Genomic DNA, 26,289 nt, shown 5'->3' on the forward strand with positions numbered 1-26,289 from the left:
GGAGGTCACTGGCAGCTCTGGGAAGGTCAGGCCACCTCCAGACAGAGCAGCCAGGCTACTGGCCAGGGGAGGCCCCCACCCCACCCTTCCCCTGCCCCCTGGGCCCCCTCAGGAGCAATGACAAGTGCCAGGAAGGGGCTCTGGGGAGTGTCACTGTCCCATTAGCTAGAAGGTGCTCAGAAGCAGTGGGAGCCCCAGGTCCTGGCTGACCACACCAGAGGCCCTCCCGGCCAGTATGGAGGAGACAGGCCACTCGGGCCCCCGTCCACGTGTGTGTGTGTGTGTGTGTGTGTGTGTGCGCGCGCGCACGCTCCAGTGGTGCCAGGAAATAAATGCTCTGCTGGCAACAGCGGCTCCTCGTTCTGGGACCTGGGGCACCACAGCCCTTGGCTGCCGACCCGGTCCCATGCCGCCCCCTCCCTGGTGACAGGGCCCTGCACAGCGGCCCAGGGGCTGTGGGTACACATCGGACGGGGCAACAACAGAGACGGGGCTTTTAGTCTCACTTTAATTTACACATCACACATCTCCCAGGACAGCGCCCACTTCTCCCTGTGAGACGGTGAGCTCGAGTTGAGCACCCTTGCTGGGCAGGCTCACGGGGCTGACACACGTGCCCCAGGCACCATCCCCTTGAAGCAGGAGCTGGTCTGGCTATGCAGCGGTGGGAGGGCAGCTCGCTCCTGCAGCGGAGACCTGAGTGCACAGTGAGTGGCATGCAGCTTCTGCAAAGGGGGCCCTGGAGGTCCAGGACGCCACGCGTCTTGGGGCTGAGGGCCAGGCAGGGTCTAGGGAGGGGTGCTCTGCAGGGCGTCCCGGTCTAGCATCACAGGGCCCAGCAGCCCTCTTCGGAAGGTCCGCAGGAAGTCATGGGCAGCTGCGGAGTAGTCGGGCTGGACGACATTTACATTCCCTGGGGAGGATGGGGGCTCTGGTGAGGAAGGAGCCCCCACCCACCCCACCCTCTGGGACAGGGGCCCTAGGGTGGGCATCTGTGGAGCCTGGGCCCCAGGGTCTTTTCAGAAGGAAGATGGAACAAGCCCCCTGTGGCTACAGGGGAGGGTGAACACCCAGGACGTCCAGCACTGCCCGGGCCCAGGGAGGCTGAACAAGAGCCCCGCCCTGTGCAGAACCCTATGCGTGTCCCCATGGCGTCCTCCCCCGACAGCCAGGCGAGCAGGGCTAGTCCGCAGCCTCGCGTCTCACCTGTGCCCGTCAGCACCTTCACCTTCTGCGTCTTCCCCAGCCGCACGGCCACGCGTTTCAGCACGCTCGCCACGTCGTCGCAGGCCTCACCCAAGCCGTAGTGCTGCACGTACCTGCGTGGGGAGCCATCAGCCAGCAGGAGCCAGGGCCGGCCTGCAAGGTCACACCCGGCCCCACAGTGGCTCTCGTGGGTGCGAGTGACCCCGGTGTGGGGTGGGGACTGGACCTCCCAAGGGCCGGCTGTGGAGTTGCTGACGTCTGACCTCCTGTGTGACCGTGGCCAGCTCCCCCACGGGAGCCCTTGGCTACAAAGAAATTGCTGTTCACAGCTGTCGTCCACCCCACGCAGAGCAGCCCAGGGTCGGCGCAGCAGGCCACTCCACACTCAGGCCACACTGGGGGCTCCAGCAGCCACGACGGCCAGGACAGCCACAGTAAAGCTCAAAACGCCACCGTGTGGGCAAGAAAACGCTTGGACACCCAGACTGGAATGCAGACCCGTGAGGAGCCCCGTCAGACGTCAGGGTCAGCAGCGAAGACACTGGACCAGCCACTCTGACCACAGCGCACACGCTTGCCAAGTGGGGACACCAGAGGCACAGAAGGTGACGCCCGTCGGACTCGCAGGGGTGGCTCTACGGAACGCTGGACGGGACTGACCGACATGCGGCGACTGCTGTCCTGAGTGGACAGAACTCAACTCGGTGAAAACAATGGCTGCAAACTTGACGGGAACCAAACAGACAGAGACAAAGCCAAGAACGCGGGACTGAAGAAAAGCGCACCAGGACCCTCCGTCCTGACTGCTCAGGAGGGTGATGGGGGGGAGGCTAACAGTGGACACACACACGGCAGCAGACTGACCCGAGCTGGGGAGGCAAACGCCTCCCCAGGACGAAAGGAACCGTCAGACAGAGCTCCACACATAGTGCAAAGTCCTTCAGGAACAAAGGTGAGAGAAAGTCCCCTTCAGACAACTCAGAAAGAATCGGCAGCGTCACACCAAACGCCAAAGGAGACCCCTGCCGGAAGCAGCACCCACCAAGGGACAGGCCCACAGTTCATCTCCTCCTCGCCCTTCACATCTCTATGTGAGCCAAAGCGGCCACCGTGCGCCTGGGGTTTGCAGCCACACAGAGCGAGGCCCAGGACAACGACCGCCCGAAGGTCAGGATGAAAACAGAAGCAGAACCGTGAGACAGGCACGCTGCACACTACATCACTCAGCAGGTCTGAGACCCACAAGGCACCTGCTCCAAATAAAGTGAAACCATAAAATGTGGCCAATGAGTCTTAAAAAAAAACAGCCAAAGAGAGACAGACAGAGACATAGAGAGAGGGGGCGAGAGAGAGAGACACAGATGAGCTCACAGGGAAGGCCCCAGCCCGGGCCTCGGCTGCGTGGCGAAGCTGGTACCGGACAAGCAGCTGTCAGGTCAGAGAACTCTCTGAAGGGTAAACAAGGTCACTTCCACGACACAGGTGTCGTATCGGCAAGAGGACATCACCACGGGAGCGTCTCTGCACCTGACAGCGGAGCAGAAGCTGACACGCTGCACGGAACAGACACGCCAGGGACTGCAGGGCCCTCTCTCAGGAACTGGTGACGACACAGGACGCCAGCACAGCAGAAGTAAGGAAAGGACGAAGGAACAGTGCTCAGGGAGACTCAGAAACACAGAAGACAAGACGTGAAGTCACCGAGACCAAACGCTGGCTCTTTGGGGAAAGCTGGTAAAAGTGACTGCTGCCCTCAGGGGACGGAGAAGGGCATGCGTCCCTCTCAGAAGTGACACAAGCCACCGTGTCTGCGCAGGGCACTGCCGCACGGCCGTGGCCCGGGCTGCCCCCACGGACACGTCACCGCCCACGTCTGAAACAACCAACAGGCTGTGCGACCTTTCCCAGGAAACTCCTGGGAAGGACAGAGGCAGACGGGCCGGGGCGCGGGGGGGCAGGAGGGGGCGCAAAGCAGCTTCACAGATGCATTCGCTTGTGAAAGCAAGTCACACTTTGAATGACACGCACACTGTTGTGTGTCTGCCACACCCCGACTGTGCCCCTTCTTGAACTACATTCGGAGAGGAGGGAGGGCCCTCGCCACACTCACCCAAACAGCTGGTGCCTGTTGAGGGTGTAGAGAAGGTAGTCAGCCAGGGTCTCCTCCCCAACCAGGTGGTCCAGCACAGTCCCTGGAAGCAGGCCAAGGGTGAGCGCACGCCCTCGGTCTCAGCTGGAGGCGACAAGGGGGTGGCCATGCCCCAAACCTGACCGCTCTGCCCATCTGTACAGGGACGGCGCTAAGGGTCACCGTGCCAGGGCCGAGGTAGGGCCCTGAGGGCAGCTCACCACACAGGGCCAACTTTAGGCCGGTCTCCACACTCTCGATCCGAGGAGCCAGCACCCCAGGAGTGTCCAGCAGGAACATCAGCGGCCGTTCACACACCTGCAGGCAGAGGGCAGGGGGCTCACCCTCAAGAAGCCTCCGGCAGCCCCTCCTACCAGGCCTCCTGCCTGGGGGCCCCTCCTACAGGCAACACCCAGGAGGGCTTCCCCACAGCCCCTTCTTCCCCTCCCAGGAGGAAGGGGATGCGAGGTGACGCTGAGCTGTGGTTGAGATGAGGAACGCCACTCGGCCCTGGCCTGACTGCTGTGTGACCTTGGGCAGGTGACACTGCTCCCGTGTGCCTGTTTGCTCAACTGAAAACAGGGACAAGTGTGCCCTCCCCACAGGTCTGTTGAGGCTGGTGCAGGGCCTGGCATGTGGCAAGCACTCAGCAGGAACAGAGACAGGGAAAGGACGGGGGTGGGTGAGGCCCATCTGTGTGTGCAGAGCCCTGGGCCCAACAGCCGAGGCCCTACCTGAATTCTGGACATGACAGCTCTCGTGACCCCAGGCTCACCGCCCACCCTGGTGGCTTTTCCTGCAGGACAGAAAGGGGCTGTCAAATATGCATCAAACACACCTAGCAGTCAGGCACAGGATAAGCAGCGAGGCAGGTGGAACACTGCGAAGACCCAAACGGGCTTGCATGCAGGGTCCAGCCCCAGACCAGCTCACTGCAACGACCTTTCCAAGCAGGGCCCCGCGTCCACCTCCCCACCGCCTGGGAAGGCACTCCGACACCCACTGAGGGAGACAGGGGGGGCCTGACTGTGAAGGTCAGGCCACAGCTGCCCCTCCTAGCAGCCCCACGCCTCCCTGCTGGACCATACCCTGTACACCCTGGCCAAGCCTGCAGCCTACGCATCTGCCCCATGGCTCTGCCCAGGGCAGGCCCATCCGGGGGCTGCCCAGACCCAGGGGTCAGCCTGTGTTCTGAACACCAGCTGCCCAGGGTGTGCCCCAAGCAGACTCTGCACCGTGTAACCAACTGGAACGCAAAGGGACTCGTGCCCACTCGGGGACAGATGGGGGCACATGTGGCCATCCACACAACGCAACGCACTCAGCCATAAAAGGGGTGAGACTCTGACCCCTGCCACAACGTGGGTGGAGCCAGAGGACTCTGTGCTCAGTGACACAGCCAGTCACAGAGGGACACACACGTGCGACCCCACTCACAGGAGCTGCTACACTCACAGGTACAGACAGGAAGGACATTCCGGGTCCCCAGGGCTGGGGAAGAGGGGCTGCTGAGACACACGATTTAACACCACTGGCCTTTCTAAGCCACAGTGAAGCAAAAATAAAGTTTAAAAAGTAGATGACAGTGACCACGTCCCAGCGAGCGTGGGTCACGGTTCAGCGCAGCTCAGCTCAGAGCCTGTGGGCTGTGCCCGGGGAACAGTGTCAATGACAACCATAGGCAGGCGAGGAGTGACACCTATGCAGACACGCTTTAAACTTTTAAAATATTTTACAAAAAAGGGAAAGGCACAAGTAGAGGACTGTGGACGCTCCGATGTGCCTCGAAATCAGAGAACCAGTGTGAGCCACAGACACACATGGGGCTCCTGCAGGTGACCCCGGCGCAGGCTGCCAACCCAGGGGCACTCCCGCCTGCCACCACACCCCTCGGCTGCAAGGCTTTGGGTACCAGGGATGAACAACTTAAGTAAGCGAAAAGGCAAAACCGCTGAGGTTTAGAAAGGCCATCTGCGTAAGAAATAGGGAGAGGACAGACTCGGAGCAAAGTGCCACCAGGAGGACTGTCTCGGGGCAGCCCTGCCTCGGGCTGCCAGCTGAGCCCGTGGCAGGAAGACACCAGCCCGAGGACCGAGGGCCAAGAACTGAGCCCGAGGACCGAGGACCGAGCCCGAGGACTGAGGAGGCCGGGTTAGGCCCCGCGAACCGCACCTTTCCGGAGGTGCTGCCTCCGGAGCGAGTTGATGAGCGAGGACTTGCCCACGTTGGGGACGCCGATCACCATGGTACAGAGCTCCACGTTCTGCAGAGGCAGAAGAGCCGCTGTCGGGGCACCAGACCCCCACCAGGACCCCACCGGCCCACACCACGGGACCTGGAGCAGGGGCCGGCCGCGGGGAAAGCAGGGTCCCTGCCTGCCCGAGCTCTGCCCTCCCTGCTGGCAGCAGAGCTCCCAGGTGCCACGGGCCAGCTGGGCCCAGGGGTGGAGCCTCAGGCTCCTGAGCAGCAGGGACTGTCCCAGGGCCAGCACCAGCCCCCAACCAACCTCTCCTCGGTGATAGCGGTAGCTGTTCCGAACCAGCTCCGTGACCGCCGGGATGACCTGCAACAGACACCCACACTGGCGCTCAACTGGGGACACCAGTGCCTGTCCCTCCGGTCCCCCAGCCCCCGGGCTCTGTCCACATCACAGACTTGGACTGCACTATGGTGGGGGGACCACCCGTGCCGGCCTCCACCAGGAACAAGCAGGAGAGCCTTCTCTAACAAAGACGCGTGTCACCAATGAAATTCTCCAAACCCCACCAGCAAAAACAAGGTCCTAGACTCTCGGAAGGCCGTTCCTCCTTACAACCCAGAATGCAGTCTGCAGCCTGGCTCTGCTCTCTCACACCTCCGGGCTGTCCAGGCCCGTCGGCTCTGGGCGCCGGGAAATGAGTGAGCCTGGGAACGCCAGCGAGTCCGCGGACTGTCGCCGAAGCTCTGCCTCTGACCACAGCGTGCAGTGCCTTGCAGTGGCTCTGAATCCCTCCGCTGAAGTGTCTGACTGTCAAACAGAAACGCCTACCTGCTTGATGTTTTCATCCTTGACACAGTTGGTAAAAATGACATTTTTTAGGCCTTGTCCTTCCAAGTGTTGTATAATTGTCTGAAAGAGATATTTACATTGCTTTTTACTTTTCATTTTTATTTTTTTTAGATTTTATTTTGAGACATTATTTTTATTTATTAAAGGAGGGAGATAGAGAGGGAGAGAAACATCAGTGTGTGACAGATACGTCGATCGATTGCCTCTCACACACTCCCAGCTGGGGACCCAGCCCTGACTGGGAATAGAACCGGAGACCCATTGGTTCACAGGTCGGCACTCAGACCACTGAGCCACACCAGCCAGGGCTCCACTTTAAATATCAAATAAAACCAGGGATGGTGCAACACCAAAGTCTGAGGACCTGAGACTGCCGGCGTGTGCTTGGGCTCAGAGCCACCGTGGTTGGGGACACAGGGAGAGTCGGGCTCAGGCTGGGTGGACTGGGTACCATGGGCAGCACACACTGAGTGAGGGGCCTGGAGAGGGTAACCTGGTCCACACCGTGGCCCAGGGCAGCTGGCTGTGCGAGGACAGGAGGGAAGGGCCCCATCTCAGTCTGAGGGCCGGGCTCCGGGGGAGGAGCCTCAGCAGACAAGGCCCACCGTCTGGGGACTGCAGGCCTCCTTATAAAGTGAGGCTGAACCAAGTTACTCTGAAGCCACATGCAGCGCTGACGTGCACGGCCTCCGCTCCATTTGGTACTCTCCCCACTCGCTCCTGGGTGTCCTGAAGGCACAGGACGAGCTCCGCCCTGAGGCGGAGCCCAGTCCGACTGCAAAGGACATGCATGCGCTCAAAGCCCAGAGTGAACCGAGGGCAACAGGAGTTCACTGGTCTTAGCACTCAGCGAGCCTGGCACACGTGGCACTTCTGTTAAAACCGGCCCTGCACTGTGCAGCCAGCTGCTGACCTGGACGTGGCTGCTGCTTAGATGAACGATAGGCCAGGCTCAGTCAGTCAGTTTCAGTCCTGTGTTTCAATGACGCAGATGAAGATGTAACTGAAGCCATGCTCGGAAGTACAGAAACACACACGGATGCCCCGCTCGGGGCACGGAGAGCCACACTGGGCACCGGCCCTCCCCTCCAAGGCCTTGTGCAGCAGCGCTGGGGGTAAACGCACTGCGTCCCAGGCTGGGCGACCTCACTGTGGCCAGCAGGATACAAGAGTGAGCGCCCAAGGGCAGAAGCAATCGCTGATGACAGCTCACGTCTCCCCAGACGCAGCCACGGAGAGCCTTCACTCAGAGGGGCGCAGCAGAAGCGTAGGATTCTCAATGCACAAACACCTCTTGTGTTTGGCACGTGACATTCAGCCCGTGACGTTTCCCTGGAAACCTGTGGTAGAGGCTGGGGCTGGGGCTTAAGCAACTCAAATGTGCCAAGGAACCCGAAGTGCATTCTCACTGCTGCAGTGAAAGGAAAGTCTCTGCATCACGACTGGGGAAAAAGGACTTCAAAGACTCTAACACGACTCTTTGCAAAGGATCTGCCCACAGAGCAGGAAGTGGAGACACACACTCACAGCAGTGTTCCAGAGCCCTGTCTCGCCCCTGGGACCCTCGGGAAATGGCCTGCACCCGTCACCTGTGTCCCTAGCCCTGCCTGGCTCTGGAGAAGCCCACTCACTCCTCAGGGCCTCCCCCACCTTCTGATCACACAGTGGGCAGAAGGCCACCCACAGGCCAGGCCGGGGGTCTGGGAGCCCATGAAATGGGTGAGTGTGGACACCAGAGGGAAGCAGCCATCACAGGAGACCTGCAGCCTTAGGCAGCCACTGCAACGCAAACTAAAATGAAATAAAATGTGACAGCTCCGCAGCCGCAGGAGCCATGTTCCAAGTGCTCAGCCTCACACGGAGCCAGAGGCCACCAGGGGGAGGTGGGCCTCAGCAGCAGCACATCCTGGCACTGCCCCGGGGGATGCAGGCTAAGGGACCGGAACGCCAATCAAACGTCAGCGGAGCAGGCAGACCGAGAGCGCAGCGCGAGAGCGCGCCTGCCGGGCAGCGGGTCTGTCTCAGCGCTGACGCCAAGGGAGCGCAGCGAGCCGGCGCCAACGCGGTGGGCGGGGCCTCACCTGCTGGTCCTTCAGGTCAGCCAAGTCCATCTTGTTAAGGATGAGCAAGTGAGGCTTGATCCCGAGGGTTTCCTTAAACAGAGGGTTTCGGCCTGAAAGTGGGATGTGGCAAAATTAAGGCAGAAATTCCTTCAGAGCTTGTACCAGCCCATCAGTTCAGGTGGTCCTCTTGCCCCCTCGCTCCCTCAGGAGGGAGCCTTCAGAAGGAGCCGACGCCCAGTCTGAGTGAGCGCAGGGAGCACACACGGAGCCTCGCATCCCTGAGCCGCACTCCACCCAGTGCTGCCCTCCCTGGGCAGCCAGAGCCCCTGAGGCCGCTTCCTCTGGACAAGAGGCCACCAGCAGGGCCATGGCTCTACATGGCTTCTCACACGGGAATGAGGGTGACAGAAGCAAAAGACAAAGCTCCATGGAAGGTTTTGTACTCAGACCACTGTTTGGTTGCCAGTCCACAAAAGTTCAAAACGAATGACCTGGTAACTTGAAAAAGAGCCGCCACAAAGTCCTCACTAGTGCATCTCTTCTCCCACCACCACTGCCACGGAGGAGCCAAGTCCCCCACGGAGACCCCCACTGAAGCTTCCACCTCTTCACTCCCATCACCAGGCTGTTCGTCCTCTCAGCCAGGGACCCTGGGGCTCACTGCAAGGTCCCCCTCATGTGACACTGACAGGAGGCCTTGCCCTTTACCTTCTGAGCACTCCGTCTCCTCCTGGTGCCTCATCTCTGACCGAGTCTGGCAGGCCTGGGCCACAGGCACCAGGTACCTGCTGTGTCCTCACCCAACACACAATGTCCTACACAGCAAAGGGACCTTCCCTCGGGGGTTAAGCAACTCTGCGCTAACTCGAAGCACCAAGAGCCTCCAGGCCACATCACAGGTCCACGAAAGTCAGGGCTTCCTGCCACGTCCTAGGTAAGAAGGGCAGAAGGTCTGGAGACCAAAGGAGATGACTTCCCATCACAGTACTGAACAATACCCACAGGTTTTGCTATAATCAGGCATACAATTGCCAGTAAACACTTCTGACCAGCAAGAGATAGCACATGAATTGCTACGTTTGCCTACAGTAATGAAACTTGATACTTTATTACAGACATTCCCAAAAGCCTTTGAAATGCTGAAAGCTGTCCCTCACCCTCCAATTTAGAGCTGGTGTCCTAACAACGCTCAAACCAAAACCATCACATAAAAAGAATCAAAATGTAGCTCAACAAAACAAAACCAAGGTCTGAAAAGTAAACTCCTTAATGAACCCAAGCATCACTTCTTGCTGATCCGTGCCTCAGGCACGGGTGGACACCTGGCTCCCTTTCCCACCTGGGGAGCCCCAGGCTTGAGCCTGACAGACAGAGGCCTGGGACAAATGACGCCACCCACACGTCCAGAGGGAGCTTCCGAAAGCAAGGGCCTGACCCCATGCCAGAGAATCTGATTAAGTGGTCTGGAAAGGGGCCCAGGCCAGTCTTCTTAAGAAGCCTCCTGGGGAAATTTCAACATGTAAAGAGGGACAAGAACCACTGCTTAAGACGCCTGTAACCACAGCAGGTGAGGCTGCTGGCTGCCATGGTGGCTGAGGACCCCAGCAGGGGCCAGGCCAGGGAAGCAGGTGGAAACAGAGCCAGGAATGCTCCTGCGGCCTCGAGCAGGGCCTCCCCTGAGCCACTGCAGCTGTGCACCCAATTCCAACGGGGTCCCCCCACCACAAGCAAGCCTCCAGCAGCAGCTGCCTGTCCTACCATCCAATTCAACTCCACCTGGACGCGGCGTCAGGCCCCACGGAGTCAGGGCTCATGCCCCCAAGACGGCCCCCCAGACCCACCTCAGACTCCAGTCACAAGTCCAGGTTGTCACCTGGTCCCATGACGCCCTCCTCGGGTTCGACTAAGAGCGATCACAGAACTCAGAGGCACGTCTGCCCCGATGGATCGCCGGGTCACTACACAAGGACACACAGGCAAACAGGTGGAAGAGACGTGGGGGACCTGGTCTGGGGAAGGGGCGGGGCTTCACGTCATCTTGGGGAGCGCCACCCCCCAAACCTCCATGCGCTAACCAGCTCTGCCAGCCCCGTCCCCTCGGGGGTTTGTGGAGGCTTCGTTCCACAGGCGAGATGGACGAACTCCTTGGCCACGGTGACTGATTCACCTCCAGCCCCCTCCCTCCCTGGGGGCCAGGAAGTGGGGATTGTCAGGTGGGGTCCCGGCACCAGCCCCATCCTGAGGGGCTTTCCGAAGTTGCCTCCTTAGCATGAAAGGCACTTTTATCTCTCTCATCACTTCGGAAATTCCAAAGGTTTTAGGAGCTCTGGGCCAGGAGTGGGGACAGAGGCCAAAAATGTATTTCTTATTATACGTCACAGTATCACAACCAGCAAAGGATATCCGGGCATCGTGGACCTCGATGACGCAGTCCACCAGCTTCAGACTGCTCTGCATCTTCTTCAGCCCTGGAAAACAGAACACCTAAGGCCAGGTGTCTATAGCCTTTGAGAGCGCTAGAGCATTTCAGCTGATCTGTCAGGAATGACACACCATCACAAGCACCCTAAAAACAGTGCACCTGAGTGACGTGCTCTGTGTAAACACAACCATAATCATCCCCTGGGCCCCTCATCAGGTTCAACACGAGTGCCCTGCCTGTAGGGGGGCCAGACCTGTCTCCACCACCTGAGGCTTTGGTGCCTCCAGGTGGGAGATTTAACCTCTGTGGGCCTTCGTCTGGGCCATAAAACAGATGATGCTGTGAGGACCGACCTGAGCTGCACTCACACCTGACCAGGAACAACAGACGCTGCAAAAGTAACAAAGCTCTTCTGCCCCCAGCCCCGCCCCTCCCCACCCTCGGTAGCCTTCTGCCGGGCAGCGACACTGCTGCTCGGCCTCCCCTCCCACGGCAATCCTGACACTCGCGCACACCCTCAAACATCTCGCCCCTTCTTCCCACCCCACCCGTGTCACCCCGCGGAACACGCGTGCACAACATTGGGCAGCAGCCTGGAGTGGTTCTGAGCGACCCCGGGGGCTGGGGCAGGACAGTGGCAACCACGACACGGAAAGGGATGGTCCGGTCCTAGACGTGCTCTTTGGACCAAACTCTTAGAAACTCCCAGACAGGTTCAGGCAGAAGATTAGAAGTGACTCTACGTTTTAAGGTGCTGCAGGGATAAAAACTGAACAACTTGCGAAGTGCTTTCCTATCCAGAGTTCCTTTGGTCCTCAAAATACTACGCAGAAATATTACTTCTTCTTAAAAACCGATGTGGAATCTGAGGCTTCGGGGAATAAAATGGCAAAAGGGGCTTGCTGGGATCAGGGATCAGGTCAACCCGGGTTACCCTGGGTCACCACCGCCACCAAACCCCAGCAACCCGACGCGCTCGAGAGCGACCAGAGAGGAGCCGGACGCCGGGAAGCCGCCCCCTCCCGCCAGGACTTCACCTTTAGCCATGTGGCCCGGGAACCAGCGCGCCACATCGCGACCGCCCAAGGGGAAGCTCTCCCGCCAGACCGCCCGGGCGGCGGTGCACAGCGCGCGCGGAATCAGCCTCATGGCGCCGGCACCCCCAGCGTCCGTCGCACTCTGAGCCACTTCCGCTGCGGACCAGGTCCGGCTGTAGACCCTCTGTCTACGGACCTCTCCGCCCAGCCCGCGACCCAGCTCAAAGGTTCCGGCACTCCAAGGTTCCGCGCACTGCCCGCGCGTGCGCACAACGCTGCCTCGGATATCCAATGGCACTCAGGGGATAGGGCCCGGGGCTGGGGGCGGGGCGGGACGGGACTGCCGCCGTCCAGTTCCTTTTTACAAACTTGGTTAAACTTTTCAAATATTTTAAGTTTACGACATAAATGTATTATCCTGCTTTTCTTTCTCAAGTACTACAGGCTTTAGTGTAACAGACAAGCCCTCTGCAAGTACTGGGTGCTGTTATTACACGAAGAGCCCGAAGCTGACAGCGTGGAACCTAGTCCGGACGCTCAGCAGCTGCTCAGCCGCACAGTGGGTTACAAGACTGCTACTCTAATAGAACTGTTGAAGCGAGCTCTTAAAGACCCAGCATGCTCAGATTGTCAACACGAAGACATCATTACTGTGGTCTGGATGGCCTTAAACCTCATAACACTCAGCGCTACATGTTCTTGGGGTCGAGACAAGAGCACCCACCACCGGAAACCAAGCCCTGTGGGGTGGCTTCTGGGCTCCTGGTGAGTCAGACACTGTGGAGGGCCCAGCCACAGCCCTCAGCCCCCAACCTCCGGGCCCTACCTTTGCCTCCTGGGATACAGAATTGTCTCCCTGAGGCACGTGGTTTGATGAAACTGTGGGTGTCCACAATACAGACCTGTGCACCTGACGGAAGCTGCATTGTTTCATAGCCCTCGGACCGTAAAATTAATCCTGGGTTCTGCTCACAGATCTCTGACTGGCAGCTGTCCAACAAAACTACTCTAGTGACACACAGCCGCGGACACACAACTCCGGGGTGGCAAGACCCTTTCTTAGAGGAGCCACTTGAGCCAAGACAAGAAAGACAAGGCTCTGTGCCAACACTCACCCCGACACTGCCCAGTGCACCCCCAACATGCTCCCCACACTCACCCTGAAGCACGCAGCTACCCTGTCCCTCTGCACTCGAGGTCTCACTGTTTGTTCTCTTCTTCCAGAGATCAAGACATGGCACCTCCTGGGCCCTCCCGTCTTCCCACTCACTGGCCCCTGTCCAGCCCACCGAGCAGCTGTGGGTGAACAATGGGAGGTCTGTTGACTATGCTGTGGTCCCAGTCACCAGTGAGAACTCGGATACATCTGAATTCAGGAACACCCGGACAAGGGGCAACCACAGCACCCAGAGTCCAGGGGACACAGGGGCAGGCAGGCCACGTACCAAGGGCACAGAGCCCTGCAATGACCTGGGCCTGGGGCAAGTCAGACAGAAGCCACAGATGCTGCGGCCCTGGGTGCAAGGACGACTCTGGACACAGAGGCTTTAACGTGCTTTATGTGCAGCAGCAGTATCCACAGCCAGCGCACCTGTGTCTCACTTCTCCAGGAACACCTCCCACTCAGCTCCAGTTCAGCCCTGGCCAGACCCAGCGACAGTTGTAAAAAATGAGAGCGCTGACCCTGTCTACAATATATCCCAGTGTCCAGCCAGGCTGAGCAGAGGAAAGGATGGTGAGAGCCTCCCCCAGCACTGAATGAGCAGGCAGACTCAGAGCCTGGGCCTGGGCAGCTGCACCTGGGGATCCCGAAGAGCGATGAGCCGGTCGGCCTCCCTCCAGCCAGACAGCAGAGCCCCGTGTGTGGTGGAGTAAAAGGTTCGATGTGTGGCTTCTCCTGCGAAAAGGACCTGGAGCTGCAGAGAAGGGGGTTAGAACAGGGTGCCAGGGATGTCAAGCTGTTCCACTTGGGGCTCCAGAGCCGACGGGGAGTGTGTGGATTTCCTCTTCACCAAATCCCACACCCTGACGTGGCCACGGAACAGCAGCAGGTGCTGCTCATGGAAGGTGGCCTCAGACAGCAAGCACTTGGGACTAAACACGACCGCAAAACGGAAGACACAGCAGAGGGTCTGGGAGGCAATGTTGAGAACACCCCCCAACACAAAGGCAGAAAAAACAGAGATGGAAATTAGGAGAGAAAAAGATAAGAACACTGGAGGACCAGGCCAGAAGTCCACCACCCAAACGACAGACATCTCAGAAGATAAAAGAAAACAGCAGAGAGAAGATGACATAATTCACAAGAACTTCCCAGCTTACTGAGGGGCTCAAGGTGGGCCATGTGTGAGGAGACACCTGCCAAGGATGGCGAGCCCCAAGACTCAGTGGGAGTGGGAGCCTCGTGTGCTTTCAAGCTTCCTAAGGGTTTGGCACATGGGACACAGGGAAGAAAGAACTCCAAGTGGCCCTGGACTTCCCCACAGCAACACTGGAGCAGGTTCCAAACCCCAGGGGGAGTGATTCTCACCTCACACTAGGATTTTATGTGCAAAGTGAGGCTGTATGTTCTTGGAGACTCCTCCCACATAAAGGGAGGTCTGTGTCCTGCCCCTGGAATCTGGGCAGAGTGGCGCCTTCTGACCCCCACGCTTGGTCATAGGAGGCCATGCAGGTGCCCTGGGGCCAGCCTGATGCAAGGAAGACCAAGCCACACAGAGCAGCCACAGAAAGGAGCTCTGGCAGTATCCCAGGCAAGCTCAGCCTTCATGCCATCCCAGCCTGGGCACCCTCCACCAGCCTCCTACACTGTGAGACCATGTTGGACGGCTCTAGAAGTCTTTGACACCTTCAGCTACATGTATGTATGATTCTGGTGAAAATGATGCATTTTTAAATCATTCTTAATTTCATAAAGGGATTCTGAGTTTCAGGGGTCCCAGCTCCACCCACACTTCCCTTGGGTGCCAGCAGCTCCTGGGGACATGGACCACCCAGGGCTCACATCATACCTGGGCCGTCTCTCTGTCCGCAGGGAGGGGCTCAGCCAGCAAGTCAATGTCATCCCCGGTGCTGCCCACGGCCACATAGCTATAGGAGCCCCTGGTGTATGGGGCGCTGTGCCAGCGAGTCCTCAGCATGCTCTTGGGGGCAGGAAGCTGCGGATTCCCTGAACCACAGAGATGCCACACGTGAACCCGGGACTCCCGCCCACACGTCTGCATTGGGGCCTTCATTTTCAAGGCTGAACAGTTTAAAATGAAAGAAACTACCCGGGAAGAAAACCAAGCCTCGGAGGGTAAGAATGAGAGGCTCTCCCTATCTTATTCGCCCTGCCCCACTCAGGACACCACCACGTGCAGCGGCTGCGTCCTCCCCAAGTGACCACAGAGGCCTCATCTGTACGGCCCTGACCAAGGATAGCTGTAGTTGCTTTGGTGGCATTTTAGAGGAAGGAAGCGGAAAGTGTTTGCAAAGCCATTTCAGTTCCTCAGAAACTAGAACCCAGGTAAGTGACCCCACTGACATGAGGAATGGTTGCCCCTGGAAGACTGTGGAGGCAAACCCAGTTCTTCCCTGCTAGGAAGCTCGGTTCCCATCTAGAGATCAGCCAACACGGAGTGCAGGCAAAGCCACGGCCGTGCATGGTGAGTACCTGTCACCCTGCAAAGCAGGTGGGTCAGAGACAGAAGCACCTCCTCATCCGACAGCGTCTCCATGAACTCAGATTCGAGTCCAGCGATGAACCCACAGAGCACGTGGGCAGACCTGTGTGGAGAACACCCACTGAGACGACCCACGAGGGGCCCAGCCCTCTGCTGTCACGGGGGCTCTCAGCCAGGACCCAGCCACTGTGCAGGGAGCCAACGGCCCCCACACACAGTGTCCCCTGAGGGCTTTCCCCGGGTCAGGGTGCTGCAGGTGTGGGCCAAACTCCTGGGGGTCTTTTCGTCACACTGGATGGCAGCAGTATGCATGTAAGAGCCGGGGTGGGGACAGGGCTGACTCTGAGCAGCACTGAGGCCACGACAGCCGGAACGAGCAGCGTGCCCCACCACACACGTGCAGTAAAGGAAGGCCCGAGTCGCTGGAGAGTGTCCTGGATGAGGCAGTAAAAGTTACTTATTGTATTAAATCTTGACTCCGTAGTACTTGTCTAAGCACTTTTCCTAAGGTTCCACGTGACGAAATGGGAAGTGGCACGAAGCGTTTCTACTGCACGGGGACCTGCCCCAGGCCACCAGCCAGCGCTATGAGCCTCGTCCTGCACGGACACCATTTTCAAACCACGACTGACAAGCTGTGTTCAGGCTTAGGTACGAGACAGGCGTTTTCTCGAAACCGGGCAAAGTATGTTTGTCACCAGGAGACCAACTGCAAGCATCTTCCATGGATGAAAAAATCTAAGCTTTCAAGCAAACGTGAGAGTTTTAGAAAACCCACACCTGCCACCAACAGCTGGCCAGGGCCTCAATACGGAGAGACTTTTCCGAGATCAGCGGTGGCATTACATCGGTGTTTGATACCACACCAAGAAATGCATCAACAGGTAGAAGACGGCTCGGCTGTCATTTCAGAACAGCCCGAAGCGCGGGCAGGGGAGACCCACAACGTGAGAGACCAGCGGCTGGATTTCAGTGGAACAGAGTAAAAATCTCAGACCCCACACTGCAGCCAACCTTCGAGAGTCGACTGCGGAGTTTCGGCGGCTCGTCCAAGAAGACCCACAATTATCAGAGGGCATTCAGAAGTCGCTCCTTCCCCACGGGCCTGCGGGGACCCAGACCCTCCTCCTGCTCGCCCAGAGGGGACTGCGCCAGAGACATGACGCCATCTGCAGGCAGAGCTGTGGGCCTCTTCTTACTGCTCCACGTCAGAAATGGTTGTTTTTCATGAAAAAGTACTAATTATGCTCATATGACATAGGTTTACCATCTTTGTAAAAAGAAAGCATTTTGAAATTTCTCAGTTTTAAGCTGTAACATGGTACATGGGTAGATACACCCACAGAAATAAGCGCTCTTGGGATCCTTGACAATTTTTAGGGGCATAAAAGGGGGTCCCGAAGCCACAAAGCATGAGAGCCGCTGTCCTGGGCCACGTGTCCCACGAAGACCCCCGGGGTCACCGGGACCGTCAGCCGCACGACGGCCTGACCGCAGAGCACAGCTGTGGAGCCAGGCCTGAAGCCAGTGGCCGAGCACACCAGTGACCGAGCCACTGCTCACCCTCAGCCCCGGACATAGGGCCAAACCCCGGGTGTCAGCTTGATCTTCAGCGCAAAGGAAACGCGCAGGGCCCCTCACAGGAACGGAGCGTCGCTGCGCTCTCATGCCCTTGGGGACGCACCTGCACTTCCCTCTTACCGAGTCCCCCCGACGGGGGTCCCCAGGCCCCCCCACGTTTCTGCATGGAAGCCTGCATGGGGTCCTATCTGCCAACTGACCACACGGGCTACCTGAGCCTTTTAATCTTGCCAGAAAAAGCAGTCCCTTCCTCCCACCAACAATTCACATTTTTATCTCTGGGTGGGCACCCAGCCCACCGACGCCGCGTGTCTGGGCCACACAACTCAGCCCGTGACTTATGAGGATGGTTTGTTCAGTTTCTGCATGGGGTTTCAGTCCTGCCTCCCAGTTACAGTCGCGTCCAGGTTTCAGGCTTCCGTAAGCACAAGCCCCAGCTTCAGAACACGTCAGCAAACACTTCCTCGCTCACAGAGCATGCCTCCATCCACCACACGCTCTGGGCCCCAGCGATGCTGACAAGCTGCACACAGTGGGGCCCTTCTGTCCCCCCGGGGTTAGGCCCAGGGTGTCTGTCTACCACCAGTGCTCTAGGGTGCCCTCGGGATCCCCACCATTAAATCCTGCAGGCCCCTTGCACTGAATCAACACACTGCTGGATCCTCAACGAAACTGTGGCCGACGAGCCAGCCCCTGTCAGCACACACTCACGCCTGAGACTGCCTCAGAGAAATGAGGAGCGTACGTACCCGAAGGCAGGCAGGACCCAAAAGCCAACCAGCTTCTTGACCCAGGCATCCTGCAGCGCGAGGGTGACGTCCTCCAGAGGCGACATGTCCTCCCACACCACCTGGATGTGCTGGCAGCCCGGCTCCCAGAAGGGCTCCTCAAACTCCAGGTAGATCTTATTGTTGGTGCCAAAGCCTATTTTCCTGATGACCTCTGCCTTCTCGGGGGGCAGAGGTGGCTCGAAGAAAGTGTCCAGATGTTCTTTAAGAAAACCTGGAATTCATAATTGGACTCGACTTACACCACATCATTCTCCTAACCTGGGATCAGCAACCACAGGAACCCACCCTGACGCCATCCAAGGACTCAGCACACGCTGCCTGCTCGGGACCAGGAGAGGCTGGCTGCGGGGCTCAAGACCGCGGGGGGCAGGCCTGCAGCGCACGGGCACAAAAGGCCCTGTGGCCACCTGGACAGGCCCCACCCCAAAGGCTCTGCAGGGACGGACTCTCACGTCCGATGCTTCTGCCTCTCAAGCCCTGCAAACACGTGACTCGGGATCTGTGGGGAGAAGCTGTGAGAGGCACACGCCGTGAGAGGCTACATAAAAACGGCTCTGCCTGGAGAAAAAATTAATTTAGCCCCAAGTCAAACAAAAACACGATGAAACATTCACAGCAGAAACCAATCTCTTAAGATGCACGAGACCTGCAAGTCAATGAGAGAAGGGTGGCCAGCCCACAGGAAGCGAGGCGGGCAGCGGAGAGGACCCAGGAGGGCTGCCACACCAGCCACAGCCACACCCGCCCACCCCTGTCCAGACCCTCCACGCAGGTCCTGCTCCTGGATTCACCCCACAAGTACATCCGCACAAGCGTTCTTACACACACGTGGGAAACATCGTGTGGAGCAGAAAAGGTAAAAACAGCCCACAACCCGTCCATGTTAAGCAATGACACTCACATACAAGGACATTCAGTGTGGCTGTGAAGACCAACTGTGACAAGACGGTCACTACAATGTACCTACTGATCGCAGCAGGGGCTCAGGGCAACTCTGAAGGGACAAAGCCATTGGGGGCGGGGCTCTGTGATGGACCTGAGTGCGCTGGTGTGGAAACAACGGCAAAAAGACTAAGTCAGCCCTGGCCAGTGGGGCGCGGCAGGTTGGGTACCGTCCTGCAACGCGAAAAGTCACCAGTAGATTCCCGTTCAGGGCACAGGCCTAGGCGTGGGCCAGGTCCCCTGCTTGGGGCACAGGCAACAGGCAACTGATTTTCTCTCACATCCATGCTTCTCTCCCTCTTTCTCCTTCCCTTCCCCTCTCTCTACAAATAAGTAAATTAAATCTTAAAAAAAAAAGATTAAGAGAAAGAAAGGAAGGAAGGAGGGAAGAAAGAAAGGAAGGAAAGAGAAAAGGCAAACAGAATAGCAGAACAGCATGTTAATGTGTCTGGATGATTCGACTGGTGGGACGTGGGGGAGACTCTTCATCTTGCGTCAGCTCTGGCACCTGCTAGCTTTGTGAACTCAGGCAATTAGGTGACGTATCTGGGTTGACTTTTGTCAAACAGGATGGGGCCCGATAAGTCCTCAGGCTGGCAAACCTGGATTTCAACGTCTCCACCTTCCATCAAATTCCCACCTCCTACTCAAAGCCTCTGTCTGAGGCATCAGCTCTAGACTCCCACAGATCACGTACTTGACCCTTCCTTGGTGACTGCCGGGGTCTAACCTCCAGGTGTGGCTTTCACCCTGTCTCTCAGGTGGACCTCCTTCCTTCCCTTCCGCAGGCTCCCAAACTTTCAATAAATTACCCCCAAAGGAGACAACAGCTGACTTCTCTTCTCAGTGAAACTCCGGTTTCCAAAGCATGTGACTGCGCCAAAGCACAAGAGAGTAACTGCCCAAAACTGAGAATGAAAAAGGTGAGCTTAGTAGACAAGGAAGCCCCGGAGCCAGCTGAGGTGGTAGAAAGCCAGAGGCAAGGTGCGGGAGGGGGAGACCTGGCTCAGAAAGGGGCCTTACCCAAGGGCACCGTGAGGACCACATGATGTGCTGGGAAGCGGCCTCCATCCTCACACTCCACCAACACTGGAAACGTCTCCCCGGGGGACTCGGCTTCCTGGAAGGACCCGTTCCAGTGAATAGTCTTCACAGGCTTGTTAAAAACCATCACGTCCTGGGGCAAAGAGGCCACCAAGCAGTTTGTGAGTCCTTGGTAGCCCCTGGGAGAGACAGTGTCGTTGATTAGAGGACCGGCCTGGAGGCAGGACCTGGAACAGCCCTCCCAGGAGCTGCAGCGGCTCTGGTGCCCACTTAGGGCACCGAACAGGAGGAGGCTAGGCAGGGGGCAGGGAGGGCCTGCGGCAGGGCTCATGCCAGGCTCCACCCAGTGGTTTCTGAGCCACGACAGGAATGTTAGTAGCAGCCTCCTGGCTAATGGGAGGGTTAAATAGGCAACGGAGGCAGAGAACAAGTGACCCTGCGACCTGCCCAGTGCCCTGGTCCTGAGCACCCAGACTCACAACGGCCTGTGCAGGAACCTGGGGGGCACCAGGGCGAGTCCCGCAGGACAGTCCCAGGAGTGTCTTCCAAGGGCCCGGTATGGGGACAGCTACCCTACTGCGGGGAAGGGCCCCTCACACTGTGCTGAGCACCTAAGGGGCCTTCTGGACGCGGGCGGGGGGGGGGGGGGGGGGGGGAAGCATTATAAGATGCATTTCTTTTCATCACTTTTTCTTGAAAATAATTATTTCCTTTTTCTTAAATGAGCAAAGCCTGGAAAACAAATGACCGACTCTCTAAAAAGGGGAGACAAAGGTCCCCTTGTCCCTCCCACAGCTCCCCTGCCTCCCAAAACTCCATCTGAGGTGGATAAAGGGGGCCTGGGGAGCGGGTAGAGGGCCTGGGGAGTGGGGAGGGGACCAAGGATGCATGGAGGGGGCCTGGGGTGCATGGAGGAGGTCTGGAGAGCAGGGAGGGCCAGCATACCCAGGAATGGTGCAGTCCAGCCCTGGAAGCACGGCGTACTCCCCAAAGGGCCGGAGGGCCACCAGGTCCATGCTGTGGGTGCCACTCACACAGCACTCCACGTTGAAGAAGTTATTCAGAATAGCCAGCTTGAGCTTTTTGGCTTCCTCACCCTCTGGCCAGCCGGCCACATGCCGACGGATCTCCTTCTTGAGGTACTCCCCGACACTGGGCACGGGAGCCTCGGCTGTGTGCGGGAACTCCCGGGACTGGTCTATGAGGCTGTAGAACAGACTGCCCATCTCTGCCACCAGCTCAAGGCTCACCCTTGTCCCGGAACTGGCATAAGACACGGAGGGCAGGCCCACGTGACCTCCAGTCTCTATCTGCTGGTTCTCCTCCGACAGCTCCTTGTCCCCCAGAAGCCTGTACTTGGCGGCCAGCTGGAAGACGGGGTTGCCCTGGGAGGGCCCGTGAATCCAGTGAGCACCTATCTCCACCACACCACCTGGGAGGGGACAGAGATGCCACCTTAGGTTCTGTTCCCACAAAGGAGACCCCTGAGCCCTTCTCCTGGAGCACGCCCAGCTCTGCCTTTCCCAAATATGCTCTGAAAACCAGCCCAAGGGCCACAGGTCCCTGAGGACCACAGTCCCTAACCGAAGGGCCTAGTTTAAGGGGAACACCTGAGGGGGGAGGGGAGGATGGGCTGGCCTGTACCTGCTGGGGAGGACTCTGGAAGGGTCCCCAGGTGCGGAAGCCCGGCCTGGGAGCTCGTGCAGGATGCAGTGGGTACCGGCCTAGGCTACCTTCCCGCAGGGCCAGCCCTGCTAGCAATGGACAGCTGAGTTTGGGGGAACCAGTGAACTTTGGGTGATTAACGAGCGCCGCGGGGATTCACTCGAGCAGGTAAGGCTTCCGGGTTGGTTAGCCCCGGGCGCAGGCGGGGCCAGAAGGAGGCAGAGGTCGGGCGGCACAGGTAGGGATCCGGGAAGGAGTTAAGGAGAGGCCGTTACCAAAGCAGCGTTCCGAGCGGATGCGGCCTCCGGCGCGGCCCGTGGCCTCCAGGACCCGCACGTGTGGGAAGGCCGGGTGGCGGCAGAGCCTCTGCGCGGCGCCCAGCCCCGCGATGCCGCCGCCCACCACCAGCACTCGCCGGCCGCGATCGGTACTCAACTTCATCGCGCCGTCCCGGGAAGTCCCCGCGGGTCCCCGCCGCTACGAGGTTCAGATCGCGCGATGACTCGAGGGAGGCTGAGAAGGGGGCGGGCCGGGCCGGGGCGTGGTGGAGACGGGGGCTGGGGGCGGGGCCAGGGCTGGCGGGGAGGTGGTCGCGGGAAGGGGACGGGGCCGGATGGGAGCCTGGAACAGGATGTGGGCCTGTGACTAAGGTACCTATTCAGATAATTCACGGGGCTGCAGACTCAGTCCTGAGTGCTGGACAAAAACCCAGGCTTCATGGAGGTCAGTGGGAGGAGGCAGAAAACCGACATATAAACATAGGACAGTTTTCTCCAGCGAAATGTGCGTGCAAGGGATGTGTGCGCTTTCAGAGAAGGATGTGGGGAGACGTGTTGCCGTGTGCCCGAAGCTGTCTGAAAATTCCTGCGGAATGCCCAGCCTCAGGCTGACGCCGCTCCTGACACCTAGCAGTTTCTGTAGCTGGTCATACAGGCCACCAAACCGGTCAAGGTGCCCTGGCGGAGGGGGTGGGGAGACGGTGGCTTGTGCTCTGCTCGCGGGGCCGGGGGCCCTGGGCTCCTCACTCCCCACCCCGCACTCCGCCCTCCTCTGCGGGAGCTCCCTGACCAACCGGAGTTCGCGGGTCTCTCGGGTCTTGCGCTCAAGGCGGCCAGAGCTTCCATGGTGGCGCGTGCGGGTCCCGCGAGGCTCACCGCGCGTCCGGAGGCACTCACCGGACCACTGCATGTCACCAGGCGGAGGCAAAAGTAGCACAAAGTCCCGGGAGGAGCCCCGGTGGCCGCGGAGACCCTGAGGTGGGTCCTGGGTGAGCCGCACCACCTCCCAGCGAAAGCTCTGGGCCTAGGGCCAGCTCTCCAAAAAGCTGACCGCCTGAACCCTGGCTTTCCCACGCAGGCTGACATCCCACAGATGAGGAGGAAGGGCCTGCGGGGCATCCGGTGAAACAGCGAGTCTGGACTGCAGCCACCCCAGCCCCACTTTGCAAGGGGGGCAGTCCTCCTTTTGCGAGGAACTTCGTCTCTCACTGTCTGAAGCGACCAGGCTGGGAGGGTGTCCTTCCTCAGAGGTTCCCTATAAGCCTGGGCCGTGTTCCCCCAAGGTTTAGCTAAGCCCAGGGGGTCACTGGGCTGCTGCCAATGTTCCAGGTGTCTGGTCTACCACTGGGGACACTTTCCTGAGCTTAGCAAACTGGCTGCTGGTCTCTGGGTTTCTCCCAGGTACTCCCAGGGTAAGTGCCCCCTGAAATCAGCAGGCCCCTCTGCAGGGTTTCCTGCGGGGAAGGGGCCTCCTTGCATGGGCCTTGGCTGCTCCATGTAGACTGGCTGCATAGGACCTCCGCCCTCCCTCCACGTGGCTGGTGGTTGCCCCCACTCCCTTCACGGGCAGTGTTGCTGTCCTCGGGCAGGCTCTGTCGCCTCTGAAGCTCCCCTGTGTCATTATTTAGGCCCTCCTGTCCTTTACAGTCGGCCAGTGCCCACCCTGCAATGAGCCCTAGACAAGGTACCGCATGACACTCTGCCGCAGGCACTTGGTATCACTGCGAGTCGGCAACCTAGGCACATGCCCTGACCAGAACAGAACCGCCAGCCTTTTGACTCAATCCACTGAGCCACGCCAGCCGGGGCTCTCGTCAAGTGACACTCTCCTACTCTAGGAAGGCAGGGACCACTTGGCTGAGTGTCTGCTCCACAGTCTCCCCATGGTGGTAAAAATGGGCCAAAGGGTAAAAATGCCCCATCCCACTCACACCTGACCACACCTGGATTGGAGGCTTGGGTGTGGGAAGAGGGTGACTGGAGAAAAAGCAGTTACACAACTGAAACTGACATGTTAATTTTATGGCCAGAGAGAGAGTGACAGCTCTGACGCCTGTGGAGGGAGCACCTGAGGCCCCAGGAGGTGCGAGGGGATCATCAGGCCCCGCGGCCCACCGGCTGCCACACCACTGCCTGGACCAGACAGCTGCAACCGGCACTCTGACCGGCAGCTGGGCCTGTTACCCTCAGCCACATGCTCTGAAACAGGAGGCTCGCGTGGCCATGGTCAGTGCGGGGCCATTTTTCCATGTCTGAGGCCTCCAGCAGCAGCTTCGACACACCGAGGACACACCTGGTTTCAATCCAACTGGCACAGTCACGACTCTCCTGATGCCAAGGGCCACCTGTGCTGATGAGGCTGCAGTACTCGGTGACACTGCCCAGGTGGCTCGGCCAAATCAGGCTGTTCACTGTTTGTCAACAGGTTTAGGGATTAGAATTCCCATACCACACACCTCACCCGTTTAAAGTGTACAGTTCACCATTTCACAGTGTACGTACCACCGTTGAGCTCAGAACATTTCTATCCCCCAGGAGAAGCCGCCTCCCCTTGAACAGTGCTCCATGGCCCGTCTGTGGCCCCTGGCAGCCACTACCCCCTTTCTCTCTGTGGAGCTGTCTGTCCTGGACACTTCGTACACATGGCGTCATACTCTCGGTGGCTTCTTTCCCTCAGCATGTTTCCGAGGTACGTCCACATAATAACATGTAGCGTGCATGTATCCGTGTGCTTAACTTCTTTCTACTACCGAACGGTATTCCATCGTTTACTCTCCGGTGTATGGATATCTCACGTCCTGTTCATCCTCTCATGAGAGATGGGCAGTTTCTCCCCACTTTGGCTATCACGAGTGATGCTGCTGGGAACACTCACGTAAAACCTTCGGGTAGACACGTGTTTCCAAAGTGCCTGCTTCCTTTTACATCCCCGCTGGTGGCGTCCGGGGCTCCGGTTTCTCCACTCCCTCACCAGCCCTTAGCATTGTCTGTCTTTTCGATTGCAGCCACGCTGGTCGCTGTGAAGTGGTACCTCGTTGCGGTTTTGATTGACACTTGCCTAAGGACTAACGATGTCGAGCATCTTTTCATGTGCTTATTAGCCACTCGTATGCCTGTCTTTATTTAGGGAAATGTTTGTTCAATCCTTTGCCCATTTTTAACTGGTTTGGGTTTTTTTATGGAGTTGGAAGTGTAATTTATATATTCCAGACACAAGAGCCTTATCAGATATATGATTTGCAGAAATTTTCTCATTATGTGGGTTGTCTTCACTTTCTTTTTTTAAGTCTTTTATTGTATTTTCTTCCATCACCACTTACCACCCTTAGGGCCTCTTCCCCCAACGCACCGCCTTCTCTCTGCACTCACACTTCACTCTCCCATTTTGTCCTTTGAAACGCAGAAGTTTTTAATTTTGGTGAAGTCCAATTTAACTGTTTTTGCTTCATCACCTGTGTTTTTGTCCCTACATTCCTTCAGGGAGGACAGCATACGAGTGGCCATACGAGATGGCTACAGCAGCCATCTGACCTCAACACCAGCCCTGGGGTGTTGGAAAAAACTTCCTTCACATCGGGGCCACCTCCCTTTGGCTGCCTGCCGCGCTAACAGAGGCCCCGTTAGTAAGGGTTGTTGGTAATGTCCTTCTTCGCACGAAAATGTCTTTAGATTCTATCCTCTGCTTTGTAACGAGTTTTGCTGAACATTAAATTCTGGTTTGTATTCATTACTTACTTAAGAATATCAGTTTTGCTTCCCGTCTGCAGGGGGCGTCTGTCATCTCCAGCCCAGCACGGGCAGAGCCTGGGCAAGAATGCGAATGGGGGGCCTGATACTACATGTCCAAACACTTCAGTTATAAATGACAATCATTTAAATAAATACAATTTTTCATTGTTAAAATTTAATAAAATCTGTTTCGTAAAAAACGAAACTTCACAATCTAGTATTAATAGCTATCCAGTTGCCAATGTAAAGAATCAGTATTTACTTCACGCCCGTTCCGTTAAGACTTGATAAATACATTTCAGAGTGATATGAACTGTTTAATGTTCCTCAGTCACCGTGTGCCTCTGGACCACGAGACAGGAAAAAGAATAAAATTCCCTTTTCTTTGTCGAAGCACTCAACCCTCCGCACCGCACATTTTCCTGGTTTCTACCGACAGGGTAAGGGAAGGGAAATGCTGGGGCTGAGCTGTGGATCCTGAGCGCGGATCCCAGGGTCGCAGGTTGTGTCCCGCCTGCACTGAGCGCTGTGTTTGCATTTGTGGGCCCGGCGGCCGGAGTGAGCGCCGAGTCCGGGCCTCCGGGAAACCGAGGTCGTCACCTGGGGAGTGGCGGCCACGTGCCTGTCCCGCAGACACCCGGGAAAAAGATGGGGCCAGGGCCGAAGGCCGGGCGAGCGCCCACCACTGG

General features: G+C 58.2%; 2 protein-coding genes and 1 long non-coding RNA gene across 14 annotated transcripts; 1 reads left to right on the forward strand and 2 right to left on the reverse strand.

The window, feature by feature from the left end:
* Positions 1-486: 486 nt before the first annotated feature.
* MTG1 (mitochondrial ribosome associated GTPase 1) lies at positions 487-12,118 on the reverse strand. Of its 2 annotated transcripts, none has more exons than XM_045191603.3 (11): positions 11,906-12,118; positions 10,837-10,914; positions 8,465-8,556; positions 6,363-6,443; positions 5,841-5,897; positions 5,507-5,597; positions 4,069-4,130; positions 3,556-3,652; positions 3,317-3,398; positions 1,207-1,319; positions 487-913 (listed from the first exon to the last, which is right to left on the reverse strand). In XM_045191603.3, exons 1-11 carry the CDS (start codon positions 12,015-12,017, stop codon positions 789-791), a joined length of 990 nt encoding a protein of 329 aa, XP_045047538.1. In that variant the 5' UTR covers positions 12,018-12,118; the 3' UTR covers positions 487-788. The 2 variants fall into 2 exon arrangements, with proteins under 2 accessions (XP_045047538.1, XP_053779237.1); XM_053923262.2 differs by having other exon boundaries at positions 8,465-8,567; positions 10,848-10,914; positions 11,906-12,111.
* PAOX (polyamine oxidase) lies at positions 10,848-22,143 on the reverse strand. 3 transcript variants are annotated; one of them, XR_008426740.2, is made up of 9 exons: positions 21,869-22,143; positions 20,874-21,360; positions 19,908-20,107; positions 17,901-18,153; positions 15,561-15,673; positions 14,917-15,074; positions 13,705-13,821; positions 13,065-13,201; positions 10,848-10,914 (listed from the first exon to the last, which is right to left on the reverse strand). XR_008426740.2 is itself a non-coding variant. In XM_024555442.4 (7 exons), exons 1-7 carry the CDS (start codon positions 22,032-22,034, stop codon positions 13,678-13,680), a joined length of 1,521 nt encoding a protein of 506 aa, XP_024411210.2. In that variant the 5' UTR covers positions 22,035-22,142; the 3' UTR covers positions 13,546-13,677. The 3 variants fall into 3 exon arrangements, 2 of the variants coding, with proteins under 2 accessions (XP_045047536.2, XP_024411210.2); XM_024555442.4 differs by lacking the exons at positions 10,848-10,914; positions 13,065-13,201 and having other exon boundaries at positions 13,546-13,821; positions 21,869-22,142; XM_045191601.3 differs by lacking the exons at positions 10,848-10,914; positions 13,065-13,201; positions 14,917-15,074 and having other exon boundaries at positions 13,224-13,821.
* Positions 21,945-26,191, forward strand: LOC112300175 (uncharacterized). 9 transcript variants are annotated; one of them, XR_006654852.2, is made up of 4 exons: positions 21,945-22,077; positions 22,406-22,849; positions 22,950-24,560; positions 24,877-26,190. It is a non-coding gene; the product is annotated as an uncharacterized lncRNA (long non-coding RNA). The 9 variants fall into 9 exon arrangements; XR_006654849.2 differs by lacking the exon at positions 21,945-22,077 and having other exon boundaries at positions 22,179-22,849; positions 24,877-24,978; positions 25,352-26,191; XR_006654850.2 differs by lacking the exon at positions 21,945-22,077 and having other exon boundaries at positions 22,179-22,849; positions 24,877-24,961; positions 25,352-26,191.
* The last annotated feature ends 98 nt before the right edge of the window (positions 26,192-26,289 follow it).

This window comes from Desmodus rotundus, chromosome 4 (assembly GCF_022682495.2).
Source record: "Desmodus rotundus isolate HL8 chromosome 4, HLdesRot8A.1, whole genome shotgun sequence".
Lineage (NCBI taxonomy): Eukaryota > Metazoa > Chordata > Mammalia > Chiroptera > Phyllostomidae > Desmodus > Desmodus rotundus.